At 36.2% G+C, this 13,386-nt stretch overlaps 1 protein-coding gene across 1 annotated transcript in view; it reads right to left on the bottom strand.

Moving 5' to 3' along the window:
- The window catches only part of PDE7B (phosphodiesterase 7B), a 321,880-nt gene extending 309,731 nt beyond the window's left edge, over positions 1–12,149 (bottom strand). Inside the window, exon 1 of the mRNA XM_030316410.1 lies at positions 11,985–12,149. Within this exon, the coding sequence (XP_030172270.1) occupies positions 11,985–12,005 (21 nt within the window). The 5' untranslated portion in view covers positions 12,006–12,149. The remainder of the gene's footprint in view (positions 1–11,984) is intronic.
- Positions 12,150–13,386: the final 1,237 nt, after the last annotated feature.

The following is a 13,386-nucleotide window of genomic DNA, read 5'->3' as shown; positions in this document are numbered from 1 at the left end:
GTAGAATTATACTAAGAAACAATCACAAAAAGATAACTAAAAAGTCCCAATATGTTTTAAAAGTAATAAAGGCTTTTTAAAATAATTTATAGGTCCCAAAAGAAATTACAATTGAAATTATTTTGAGCTAACTGATAATAGAAACACTAAATATTGGGATGCAGCCCCAACTATTAGAGGAAAAATGTATTGCTTTAAATGTATATGTTCAAAAAGAAGAAAGACTGAAAAATAATGAGCCAAAAAAAAAAAAATTGAAAAAATAGAAAAAAAAACCCTCAGCAAATAAACCTAAAGAAAGGAGACGGAAGGGAATAATAAAGAACTGAAATTAAAAATACACATCAAATATACATAAAGATTTAAAAAAGCAGAATTTATTGGGGCGCCTGGGCGGCTCAGTCGGTTAAGCATCTGACTTCAGCTCAGGTCATGATCTCGCAGTTTGTGAGTTTGAGACCTGCATTGGGTTCTGTGGTGACAGCTCAGACCCCGGAGCCTGCTCTGGATTCTGTGCCTCCTCCTCTCTCTACCCCTCCCATGCTCATGCTCTGTCTCTCTCTGTCTCTCAATAATAAATAAATGTTTAATAAATAAATAAATAAATAAATGAATAATAAAAAAGCAAAATTTATTTACTTGAACTAGCTAATGAAATTGATCTTGACAAAACCATAGGGAAAAGAAAACCAGAAATGGCACAATAAACTAGTAGCAAGAATAAAAAGCAGTACTAATATTAAAGCAGGGTATTACAAACAACTTCATGATAGTCACTGAATGTAGATAATATAGATAAGACCTATATTAAAACTGAAAAGAGCTTACTAAAACTGGAAATAGAAGTAGAAAATCTGGATAGCCCACAAAAATTAGTGGAATTAAAACTATAACTATAAACTTGCCCACAAAATGTTCCAGGACCAGATGGAATTATTTATAATTTTTAACAAATATTTAAGGAAAACATAACATGGATTTACATAAATTCTCCCAAAACACTTTCAAAAGAATAATTTTTCTAATTCTATGAGGTCCATGGAGACTTGATAAGATTGTTGCCAAAACAATGATTTTAGGCTACTCTTTTTCCTCAACATAGTTTCAAAATCCTGAAAATTATTAGCAATCCAGAAACAAGGTAACAAGGGATTTTATAAAAGAGTACAGCATACAATAACCAAATTGCAATTGTTCTAGGGCTTCAAGTTTGATTTGACATTGTAAAATCAATCACCACCACAATAGAAAAATAGAGAAAAGTAACATGATAGATATCAGAAACACATTTGGTAAGTCAAATATTTGTAACAACTAGCAAATTAGGATAGAAAGAAACTTCCAGACATAGAGTATCATACCGAATGTAAAAAAATATTGAAAACTCTCCTTCTTAGACTGGAAACAATACATTTACTCAATGTTATCATCTTCAACAATTTATTGAAACTCCTAACTAGTACAGTAAGACAAAGTTCAGTATTGAAAAAGAAGATATATAACTGTGAATATTTTGGGATAGTAAGATTGCCTACATAGAAAATGAAAGGAATCTACAGAATAAAGTATTAGAATTCATAAATGAGTTTAGCAAGGTTGTTTATAAATTGATACAGAAAAAATTATTTTTCTATGTATTAGTAACAAAAATTTAAAATTGAAATTGAAGAGATAACATTTAGAATAATATCAAAATACTAAGTACTTAGTACTACATCTAGCAAGGAATGTGTAAAATGGCCACAAAACAAGCTAGAAGATATTGTTGAAAGAATTTAATAGAGACCTAAATAAATGGAGGGATAAACTTTGTTATAAATTGGAAGAGTCAGGAAAAATGTCAGTCTTCCCCAACTGATCAATATCCTAACAGTGATTTGGTTTTTAGGGAGGAATTTTAAGTTAATTCTACAATTTATATGGAATTGCAGGGAGCCTAGAATGACCAAAATAATCTTGAAGAAGAAAACAGGAAATTTTACCAATGGGAGAAAGTATCTGTTGTTTTCTTTAGGTTTATTTATTTAATTGGAAAGGGAGAGAGAAAGAGAGAGAGAGAGAATGCACTCATGTATGCAAGTGTGGGAGGGGCAGAGAGAGGGAGAGAGAGAATGCCAAACAGGTTCAGCGCTAACAGCTAGAGGAGGGGCTCCATTCCAGGAACCATGAGATCGTGACCTGAGCCAAAATCAGGAGGCTGACACCCAGCCAACCAAGCCACCCAAGTGTCCCTGAAAGAAAATATTTGCATAACATATAGCAATCAAAGCTATCAAAATATATGAAGAATCCCCATAAATTAATATATAAATAACTTGTTTAAAATTTTGACAAAGAGGATGTTTACATGGCCAATATACATGTGAAAAAGTGCTCAAATTAAATAACAATCAGGAAAATACAAGTTAAAACTATGATATGCTATCATTACACACCTACTAAATGCTAATAAGTAAGGTTAGTGAGGAAGTGATCTATCATGCATGGTTGGTGGGAATGTAAATTATTTTAGCCACTTGGAGCAATTTTGAATTTTCTGTTAAGGTTGAACATTAACATTCTCTGTTGGCCAGCAACTTACTCCTAAGTATACGTTCAGCAGAAATACATGTACCTGTGCCCCAAAGACAGGTCCAAGAATACCCAGGCCCGTATTTTTCTTTATAATACTAAAAATTAGACACAATTCAAATGTTTTTCCACAGTAGAATGGGCATATTCAGATAATTAAACACTATGGAATAATGAAAATAAAATACAGCTACATGCAACAACTGAATGGGTCTCACAGTGTGATGGTGAATGAAAGAATGGAGGAGGGGTGATGAGATTTCTGATGCAGCAATAAGGTAATAATGTTCTATATCTCGGCTTGGGTAATGGTTACACAGAGCTTCACCTCTGAAAAGTGAATCATTATGTACATTCATATGATGTGTATTTTTCTGTCTGTGCACTATTACTTAATACAGAAAGTTAAAAAAAATAAAAAACTGTATTTCTCTTAAATGTTAAAGCACCCAACAGCACTATACACAAAATTGTTACAATTTCATGAAATAACTTTTAAAGTTTGTAAGAAAATAGTACCAACTGATAGACGCAAGATGCTTACTCTCTTTCACACGCCGTTCAAAGCATTTACAAGTAAAACTCATTTGATCTCAACTATCTCATGAGGCTACAACTATAAACTCTTTCTTTTATAAGTAAGGCGAATGAGGCCCAAAGATATTAAATAACTTGCTCAGGATCTTATTGCTAATAAGTGAATGGTGCTAGATTCTGCACTGTTCCCCATTACACTATACTGCCTCTCACAGCCAAACTTCTGAAGTTTAAAGTGTCAGATTCATCCTTTGTGAATGCATTTAAAATGAAATAGTGCTGTTCCTTTATGTACTGGAACCTCCTGTAAATAATATATCGAGTAGATTGCTTTAACATTTGAAACAGAGATTTTTATGTTTTGCATAAATATTTTTCCAGTTCATGTTTAGAATGATTACAAATGGGTTTGAAACATAAAGCATTTAAAATATATATTTAAAAATTGTCATTAAAAAGCTGGGGCTGCATACCAACTCTTTTAGCTGTAACTTCTCCTAACCTCTATTTCCTTTTCATTAAAATGGGCATAATTAATCCTTTCCTCATAGGAGTGTTTCAAGAATGGAGGACTTGACATTTGTGCTATGAACTGAGCCACTAATTACATAGGAAAGCCATCCATCTGCACAGTAAGTAAATCTGAGAAATTTTAGAAACTACAGGTACCTCACTTTATAGTTCAGAGACTCAAAAAGTCAAAAATGATCAATAACTTGCTGAAAGTATTACTCTCAGTAAGACCAGCATCTGGAATTGAACTCAGGCTTTAGGTTACAAGTTTAGTACCCCTGAGAGTTTGAATTTCTTTTTTTTCTTCCTTTCTCTTCTCTTCTACCACATAAAATACACAAACTGAATTTTAAACAATTATAATTATTACCACTTAATTTAATAAATGCATTTATTTCTTTTTAAAATATTTACAGCCATCTTAAATAGGGAGTGTTCTCCAACTCAGTCTTTTTGAACTGAATAACTGCATAAAAAGCTTTTATATACATTTGTCTTTAAGTTCGAGAAAGTCCTTGCCTTCAATCTCTCTCTCTCGTAAGCATGCATAGGCACTTGGAGACAACATACTAATAAAAAAGAGGACAATATTTCTCAATTACTTTATTTCTAAGCCATTGAATTAAGTGATCAGTATATTTTTAACAATTAAAAGAGATTTATGGAGAAAAGTTTTTTTTTTTCAATATATGAAGTTTATTGTCAAATTGGTTTCCATACAACACCCAGTGCTCATCCCAAAAGGTGCCCTTATGGAGAAAAGTTTAGAATGTTGGTTCTGGTCATTCAAAAACTGCTATGACACAAATTCTTATCTGTGGTATGTTTATCTCTTTCATTTTATTTTTACTTAAAGATTACTCCTTACTCCAAACATAGTAAGAAAGGTCTAGAAAAATATAAAATAAAAAGTATTGAATAACTAAAAGGACTAATACCTTTCTCCATCGAATTAAAAACAAAATTGAAATTGTCTTCATTTAGTTGAAAAAGCAAGAACACTAGTCTTAAAGACATAGAAATATACTCTGTTTCTATGACATGAAAAACAACTTTTTTCTTAAATTTAATGAGCTTTTCTAAATCAAGGCATTCTTTAGACCCTTGTATTACTGCAGCATCTCCTTTTATGAGGCTGCTTCTACACTTTTGTGAATGACTGAGCTCTTTCATCTGACTGGACACAGCTGGCAAGTGGCATAATGAGAAAGGGAAATGAAAGTCTTTTTTTTTCTCCTGTAAAACCAAAACATGTATAAATCATATTCAAACTGAAGCATTAGTTGCCTGTATTATAAACTACACGTCTTAATACAAATAGTGTTTTCTACTGTTTTTTGAATATATGATATCATATATTTTAATTTAAAGAGTCTATCTATGATGAGCAGTTTCCCTAAACACTATTTGGATGAATATAAACTTTGCATATTCAATTAATTCAAAAAATTAAACCAAAGTGACCAATTCTAAAACAGAAAATTTAGGTAAAATGTTCAAACCAATAAAATATGTACTGTAAAATATGTACATTCCGTTTATGGAGAAAAGTCTCAAATAGTTGGGCACACAACAGGCCATAAATTTTTCTTAGGCATATGTGAAAGCTGGAGGGTAATTTGGCCTTCACTAAGCCCGTTGTTTTGTCCATGATGAAACTGGTCCTCAGAGTGACGATTGGCCCAAAGTTACTCAAACAGCAGTGAAGGTTTATCTATCTCCTCACTTTAGGACTGTTACTTCCTGGTCATACTGTGCTCCCTCACCATATCAAAGGCACTTGGGAAAATTCAATAGGATTGAAGGAAGAAGCTAATGAAGCAATTTAAAAACAAAATAGAACTCTTATTTTACTTTCTATTTGTTCTCAACTTTAAGTATCACAGAATAATACATAAATCTCTGTAATTTCCCCCATGGCAGACATAATAGGTTTATGGGGAGAAAAGTTGGAACAATTCTAAAGTATATACCTGAAAAGTAAGTCTTGCTCCCATTCCATCTCCAAATTCCCCCAGGGACATCCATTGTTATGATTTTTATTTGAATTTTCAGAAATTTTCTATCAGTGTGTATGAATGTGTATATATAGCTGTGGAAGTGTTAATGTAACTTTTTTCTTCACTTACTACATACAAAAACCATTCCAGATTTGTGTATGTAGATCTAGCACATTCTTCTAAATAACTGTATGGCTTTCTGTTGCATAGGTTTGAAGTAACATATTCAACAACTCACCTATAATTGGGTTCAGGAAGTTTCTGAGTTTTTTTTTAATATTACAAACAGTATAAAAATAAATATAATTTGATATATTCTTAGAGTAAAATTTACTAGGGTCAAAGAATATGTAAATCATTGGCCATTTGATATCTTTAGATACCAGATTTTGACCAAATCAGGTATATGTTAACCTCCTATGTCTATACCTGGAAACAGCCCTCATCCAGACTGGCCCAGGACCTGACCTCCTATCCCAGGAGAAGAAAGGAATATTCTTAGAACTCAAAACTCTTAAATATCCTTCAGTGTATTTAAGTCATGTATTAACTCCTTTTTTGAACAGAATCTTTCTTTTGTGTGTCTGAAACTGTGGGCAAGTAATGCTAATTTCCATCATGCAGAAAGGATATTTTATGTATTTCTTATAGATATGTTCATTATGACAATGTAAAACACAAAAGGTATTAATAAGAAAATAATCTGAGCAGGAGTTTTAATCAAAAATCTTATGTGTATTTACCAACCACTAGAAAGGAAAAACTAAAACAAATCTCCACATTTTACAAAAGGAAACTCCATCAACATCTCATTACCAATCTTAATTTTTTCCACATTCTCTTTACAAATGTAAGAAAGGGAGGAAGGGAGACAGGGAGGAAGGTTAAATGTATGACATAAACTATCTTTGCTGGCATATTGGCTAAGGCTATTATTTTCTTATTTCTATACTACCTGCAAATAAATGTATAAAGCAGCCACGAAAGGATTTGGATTTTCAAAATATTGGGATAGTTATACATTAGTATATTAAAAATTATATATTGTTTAACAGTTTCCTGTGTATTTAGTGTCAAGTCAGTTTTAGGTTTACCTGAAACTACAAACCCTGCTCCCTGCTCCACATGCTTGAGCTGTTAACTAAACTGTCATCCAGAGGCGATGCCAGCAGAAATGTTCTGACCCACGCAAGATCTCACCAGTGTCTGGATTCGGGTAACTGAATTGCACCAAATCCTACCACTAAGATGAGGCAGCGACTCCTTCTCATCAGGGCAAGGCCTCAGAGCAGGTACTCAATGGACAACGAGTTCACCAAAAAAAAAGTTCCTTCTGAGAATTCCTCCAATTTAATTATCAACAGGTTGTCAGTTACTCTAAAGAAACTGGAATCAGAGGTAAGGAGATACTAAGTGAAATAATACAGAAAATCTAGGATAGTGATGGGCACTTTGGAAAAAGACACTTGTCATCTAACATGTAAATCCGCAGCTACAAACAGTAGCTGTCCCTTTACTGTCTGAAGGAGTGCCAGGGCCATGGAGTAGCACATCAGCCTCACACAAGAGAAATGGAGCAGGGATACGTGACCTTTCCTGGGAAGCAATAGTCTTCCTGAGGAGAAATTCTCCAGAACCCAAGGTCTTGTTTTGCTTTTGTTTGTCTTTGGCAATGAGAGTATTTTGGAGGTGAAATTATGTGAATTTGGATAACTGAGCGAAAGCCACGAATAAAGGGAAGTGGTAGAAAGGATGGAAGAGGTGGAAGAATAAAAAACAAACTAATGCTATTAAGTCAATATTAATCTTGTCAGGGTAAATCACAGATTTGGGAAGGAAGAAGCCATCCTTGAAATAGTCCAATAGCCTCACTTAAAGACAAGCAAACAGAGGACTCTAAAATGTAAGAAATTTGCCCTGAGTCACATGGGTCATCTCTGGAAGTTCTGAACCACTATGTGAAGTTTCCTAGCACTGAGGGCACTTCCCAGAACACAAGCCCATAGCAGCTTGTGACCATTCCTTCCTTGTGCTAAGTGACTGCTGGCATCTGGGACTTCTGTTAAAGTTCTCAAAGGGCTCCTGCTTTCTATTAACTCCTAGGGATTCCAAGTTCAAGCAATGATAGAGAAGACACTATCATTTCCATTGATTTAATTCACTGATATAATTCACCATCTCAGGCTTGTACAGTAACGTAATTCAACAAATGGGATAAAAAAATAAATAAATATTAAGGTTGATTTATTTATTTTGAGAGAGGGAGAGTGCGCCCGTGTGCGCGCACATGTGAGCATATGAGTGGGGGAAGGGCAGAGAGAAAGAGTGCATCAGTGGGGAAGAGGTGGGGGGAGAGAATCCCAAATAGGCTCCACACTGTCAGCAGAGCCAATGTGGGACTCAAACTCAAGAATGGAACCAGGAGATCATGACCTGAGCTGAAGTTAAGAGTTGGGTGCTTAACTGATGGAGCCACCTAGGCTCCCCAACACTATATTTTTTAATAACACCATTACGGGGGCGCCTGGGTGGCTCAGTTGGTTAAGCGGCCGACTTCGGCTCAGGTCATGATCTCGCGGTCCGTGGGTTCGAGCCCCGCGTCGGGCTCTGTGCTGATGGCTCGGAGCCTGGAGCCTGTTTCGGATTCTGTGTCTCCCTCTCTCTGACCCTCCCCCGTTCATGCTCTGTCTCTCTCTGTCTCAAAAATAAATAAACGTTAAAAAAAAAAATTGAAAAAAAAAAGAATATACCATTACGTATATTATTTCAGAAGAATGACAATGCCTTCAATTGATCATATTAAAGATCACAATAATAGAAATAAATACATAGACAGAAAATTTAGTTTTTTCTTAAATTCCAATTTGGATAAAGTCACCTCTTCTGTTTCATTTTTTTTCATCATCACCTCCCTCGCAAACTCTCCTTTGTTCTCCCACTTATTTCTTTGCACAGACTGTGCTATTTGTTTATATGTGCAACCAGAATATAAATTTCCCAAAAGTGGGACTCATCACTTATCTATTTTTTACTTATTTCACATGTTGAGAGCACACTTTGATGTCTTTTGAATAAAGGTTTGACATTTTCACATTTATATATGAATGGAATTATATAAAAAAACTCCAAATTGAGATTAAGAATACTATAAACGTTTCATCTAATTTTAGTATATGTGCTGCCGAAGCGAGCACAATATAAACGTTTCATCTAAAAACTACTGTTAGAAATATAATATAATCTGTTTCCTTTACAGATAATGAAGCAATGGCTCAGAGTTACCCAGCTAGTTAGAGCCTGAATGAGGGCGCCCACCCTGGTCACTTGTCTCTGTCTGCTCTTCTTTTTAGGGTTCTCCGTGAAGTCACTTTCTAAGTACAAATTAAATCATCTAGATACTTAAATGATTCTTGGGAAAGTATAAATTCCTTGGTTATATGCTAGAACTATGACACATTTCACTCTCTGTGTTCAAATCTCTAATAATGTAGGAATACAGCAGATATTGTCAGTTGGGGTTTCTACATCCCTTTTTCCCTTCCCTCTCCCAAATTTCCGTATCAAGCACTTTAAAAATTGCTAATATACCAAGTATGCATCATCTCAAGCATCAAAGTTAGCATGTTGACAAAGTCACCTAGGATACTTGTAGAAACCAACAGTACTGATCGCAAAACTGCTTCCATGTGAAGGATGGAAGTGTTCCCCAAGGCCTATCATTCGGAGAAATGGGAATGCCACCACGAGGAGGCACTGAGGGAGAGGGTCTCACTGCATGTCCAAATGCAATCCCTTCTTCCTCAGCCAGATGTACCTCCTAGAGGAGTTCTATAGGCTTGTCTATAGGCTACTTTGGGATGCATGTGCTGAATCCATAGGGTGGTGGATTTGGGGCATAAGACATTCTGTACATTGAGGGCCCTCAGTAAGTTACCTACTTTCCCCATTAGCTGACCCCCAAAAGTCAGTGTGAGTTGAACCACTTAGAATACCTGTTAGCTTTTACCTTTAGAAGTTCTGAAGTCAATCCTAATTCTTAATTTTGATAATGATGCCCTTTTCATCTTGCTTGAGATTGGTTTACTGCTTAAAAAATTCCTTCTAATACTATGTTGTGTGAGTTGATGAGTAGCTTCCCCTGTGATCTGAACCTAGCTAGGAACAAATTAGACTTTGGAAGATTAATTATGAGGCAGAGGCATATTCAAGGTGGTACATTACCACTCTGAGGAAATTTGGTGATTTTACTTTTGAATCCGTTTGGAGTAGGAGGTCTTTTGGCTGAAAACAACACAAGCTAACGTTTGGAATGTCCTCATCTGTACCATGGATGTGTTGATTTCTAGATTATATTTTAGGCCAGACTAACATCAAAAATATTTTTTCAAAAACAGTCAAAAATGCCATATCTTAAAATCATTTAAATAATTTATAATATATGAAGGGTAGTAAGTGCTCAGCAAACATTTTCACTAGGTATTTATTGAGAACTGACAATAAGTAGTTTTGTGCTGGACACTGTGGAAAGCACTAAAAGATGTACAATTACTTTCCCTAAGTTGGTGTCTGTTCCTAACACATCTTGGATTTTTCCACCCTTCCCCAAAGTAACTTGATTCAAAAAAGGGTTTCTCCCAGCCACTTTGCTGACACGTAGTCACCACGATTTTCTCTCACGTTGTTCAACTGGGTGAGTAGAGTCTGACATTGGACCGCTTAGTGTCAGGTAAAAATCCCCATGAAGAGGAGGCAGTCTTTGGAGCTGGAACTAGTTAACTTTGGGCTTCTACGGGAGACAAGAAGTGACTTCATTTTGTTGGAGAAAATGTCAATCAAGACGCAACTACTGACACCCATCTTTGTTTCACCAGCCAGGAATAAAAGATAAAGCAGAGGAAATGGAGGAGCTGCAGTTAGGCATTTGCAACACACAAAGTCCTTGTTTTCCCACTAGGCGCTGCAGAAAAGCAATTGTCCATTCACAGCACATCCTCTGCATTTCAGAGCTAATATTTTTGCAGTTCTTAACTTATAGTCTTATGCAGTTAATTTGGTTAACCCTTTGAAATGCACAATGTATTTGATACCTTGCCTAATATTACTGCTAACGTGACCCAGTTTTTTTAAAATTTCTGTTTCTCGAGGTTGGGAATAGTAGAAACCTTGAAAAAAAAATCAAGTAAGAAATACTGGAAACAGGGTAATGGTTTCAAATAATCCTGTCTTACTTGCTATTGCGTAACTTTGAGAAGGGTAATAAGGAAATCCATGTGAACCATATGCTACTTGAAATGTTTTTGCAAAAATTGACTCTTTGGGCAGAAATGATCTTTAGCAGGGGTCCCCCTCAGCGCATAATAATAACGTGTCATTGAAAACAACATTAGCTCTGTGTTATTTGCCCTGCTTCTGCAGCATTTAGTGTGTTTACTGTATACGCCTGCCTTCTGGTGCAAAGAGATTTACTCAAACAGGCACTCTGGCTAGAGCACATGAGGAACAGAATCTATGGATGATTAATTAGATCCCAGGCTCAATCACTTAAGTCCTTAGTTAAATATCTCACTCTGCTTTCAACTATTGTAGGAAAAGATAATTAGCAAATTTGCAGTGTGAATAAAGAACTTTTTAGTTTCCTTTATACATAATAAGATCTAAATCACTGGTCATCTAACTCAGTGCCTCCGTTTCCCCTGCCGACTTCCAAGTCCAGAATATTAAAAAAAAAAATGCAACAAGGTGATAAAGTGCGTTTTCATCAAGAATTCATCTTTCTGACATACCTTCTATAGGGTTTTCTACTTTCAACTTTATTACCAGCTTATTCCTCTCTCCTACTAATTTCTTCATTTTGAAGTCTGCGACCAAACAACATGACAAACTTAAGAAAAAAAAAACCTGATATTTTCCCCCTGTCCTGCAACCCTCACCAAGCTCTGTACCAATATTTTCCTATTCTGTCTTCACTAAAAGGAAAAATGATCCAACTCTAAGATTTACATTGAGGAAGAAATATTGCATTCATTAAAAAAGAAAAAAAAAAGAGAGAGAAGCCCTCCTCAGTGGGGGCTCCAAGCACAGCGAAAATCCTGGAGTCCCACATTAGGGCTGGTTGGAATGAAACAGTTAATTCAAGGTAAGTGATAATGTTTAGTCAGTTCGCCTAGAAAAAGGAAGGAAATTCAAAAGCTGGTTGCTGTAGTAACGATTACAGACCAAAAAAAAAAAAAAGTATATATATGTATATATATATATATATATAAATATATGTACAGGTTCATTTTAAATAAAACTCCTGCCATCTCTCTGTGATTCTGTTCTCTCAAGAAAAATGAGCTTGCCGCTCAAATTGGTCGTACCTACCTCAACCATTAAACAAGACATTTAACCATAGTGGCAGTTCTGTGACCTTTGAATGCCGTGAAATCTCTGAGCGGTGCTGCTTGTTCATGAAGACTTGTGCTGCAGAGTCCAGCAACTTCATCCAGGATTAGGAATATAATTAAGTAAAAAAAAAAAAAAAAAAAAAAAAAAAAAAAATTAAAAAAAAAAAAAGGAAAGAAAAGAAAGAAACACAACAGCACACAGAGAGATCGAGAGAGAAAGAAGGTGGAAAGAGAGATCCTCTCTGGGTGAGCACACCACTTTTCTCCCAGGCGAGCGCTGGGACAGAGCCGAGTTGCTGCAGTGCCCAGACCCACCGACTGGCTGGGGGAGCGGGGCAGGCAGCCGGCCGGCGAGGCTGGGAGGTGCCGTCAGTTGCCACAGGCAAGGAAAAGCAGAGACCAATCGGCTTCAGCTCTGGCAGCTTACTGGAGTGGAGCCTTTTCTGTTTATGTTTCCTCATTTCGAGAGTGACGTCAAAGGGTTTAGTTTTTCCTCTGCATGTGCTATTAATTTTAACGTACGGTACTATGGGAGGAATGCGTGTGTGCCTGTGGTTAGCCCGGGCACCCCACTCTCACGAGGACCCAAGGAACATTTTCTATATTCAGGAATAAATTTTTAAAATTTAAAATACCTTAGGGTTGAGTGTATCCAAAGACAAAAACAAAACCAAAAAGCAGACCAAAAGCCTTGGGCTAAATAATAGCAGCAAGATTTATGTTTTGGTTTTTTTTCCCCCCAAATGTGAGTGTATGTACATATGCCCGCTTCACAGCTGTTGCTTATTTTCAAACTAATTCATTTTCAAACTCACCTAAAAATGAGTTGTTAGTTAATCTTTATAGTCATGGATGCAGAGTTCTGCAAATGAGCTGGTGAGTGATGTTATGTGCGGTGAAAAATAGAAATCATGTTTACGCTGCTAATCGCTGATTTTCTATCTTTCCTCCAGCTTGTGTGGAGAAGCCTCAGGAGTATTCATGCCAGGGAGACAGGGAGATCCTTCCTGCAAATCCCCACAGGGAGTCATTCAAGAAGCTGGGCACACTGAGGCCATACAGGCATGCCTGGGGTTTCAGCATGTCCTCTCCCAAAGTGTGTGAAGGTACAGTTATTTAAGGATAGTTCCTCTACCAGGGGCCCCAGCTCATCCCTGTTTTTGTCTTGCTACTCTGGAAACTCTCAGTGGTGGCCTTGTGTTGTTTCTGCCTCCCGCATATTCTATCCGTTCTCCCCGTGCCTCATTCTGCTAACAGAACCTCTTTTTTTTTCTTTTAGAAACTTTCCTTTCTCTATCTATGGATTGCATAGCCTTCCCCAACTCCCCACCCCTCACCTCCCATCCCATTACAGGGGCATGTGACCCAGACTGGCCAAT

Source organism: Lynx canadensis, chromosome B2 (genome assembly GCF_007474595.2).
Source record: "Lynx canadensis isolate LIC74 chromosome B2, mLynCan4.pri.v2, whole genome shotgun sequence".
NCBI lineage: Eukaryota > Metazoa > Chordata > Mammalia > Carnivora > Felidae > Lynx > Lynx canadensis.
The sequence above is the reverse complement of the archived record's forward strand: the minus strand, read 5'-3'. Positions and strand labels throughout refer to the sequence as shown.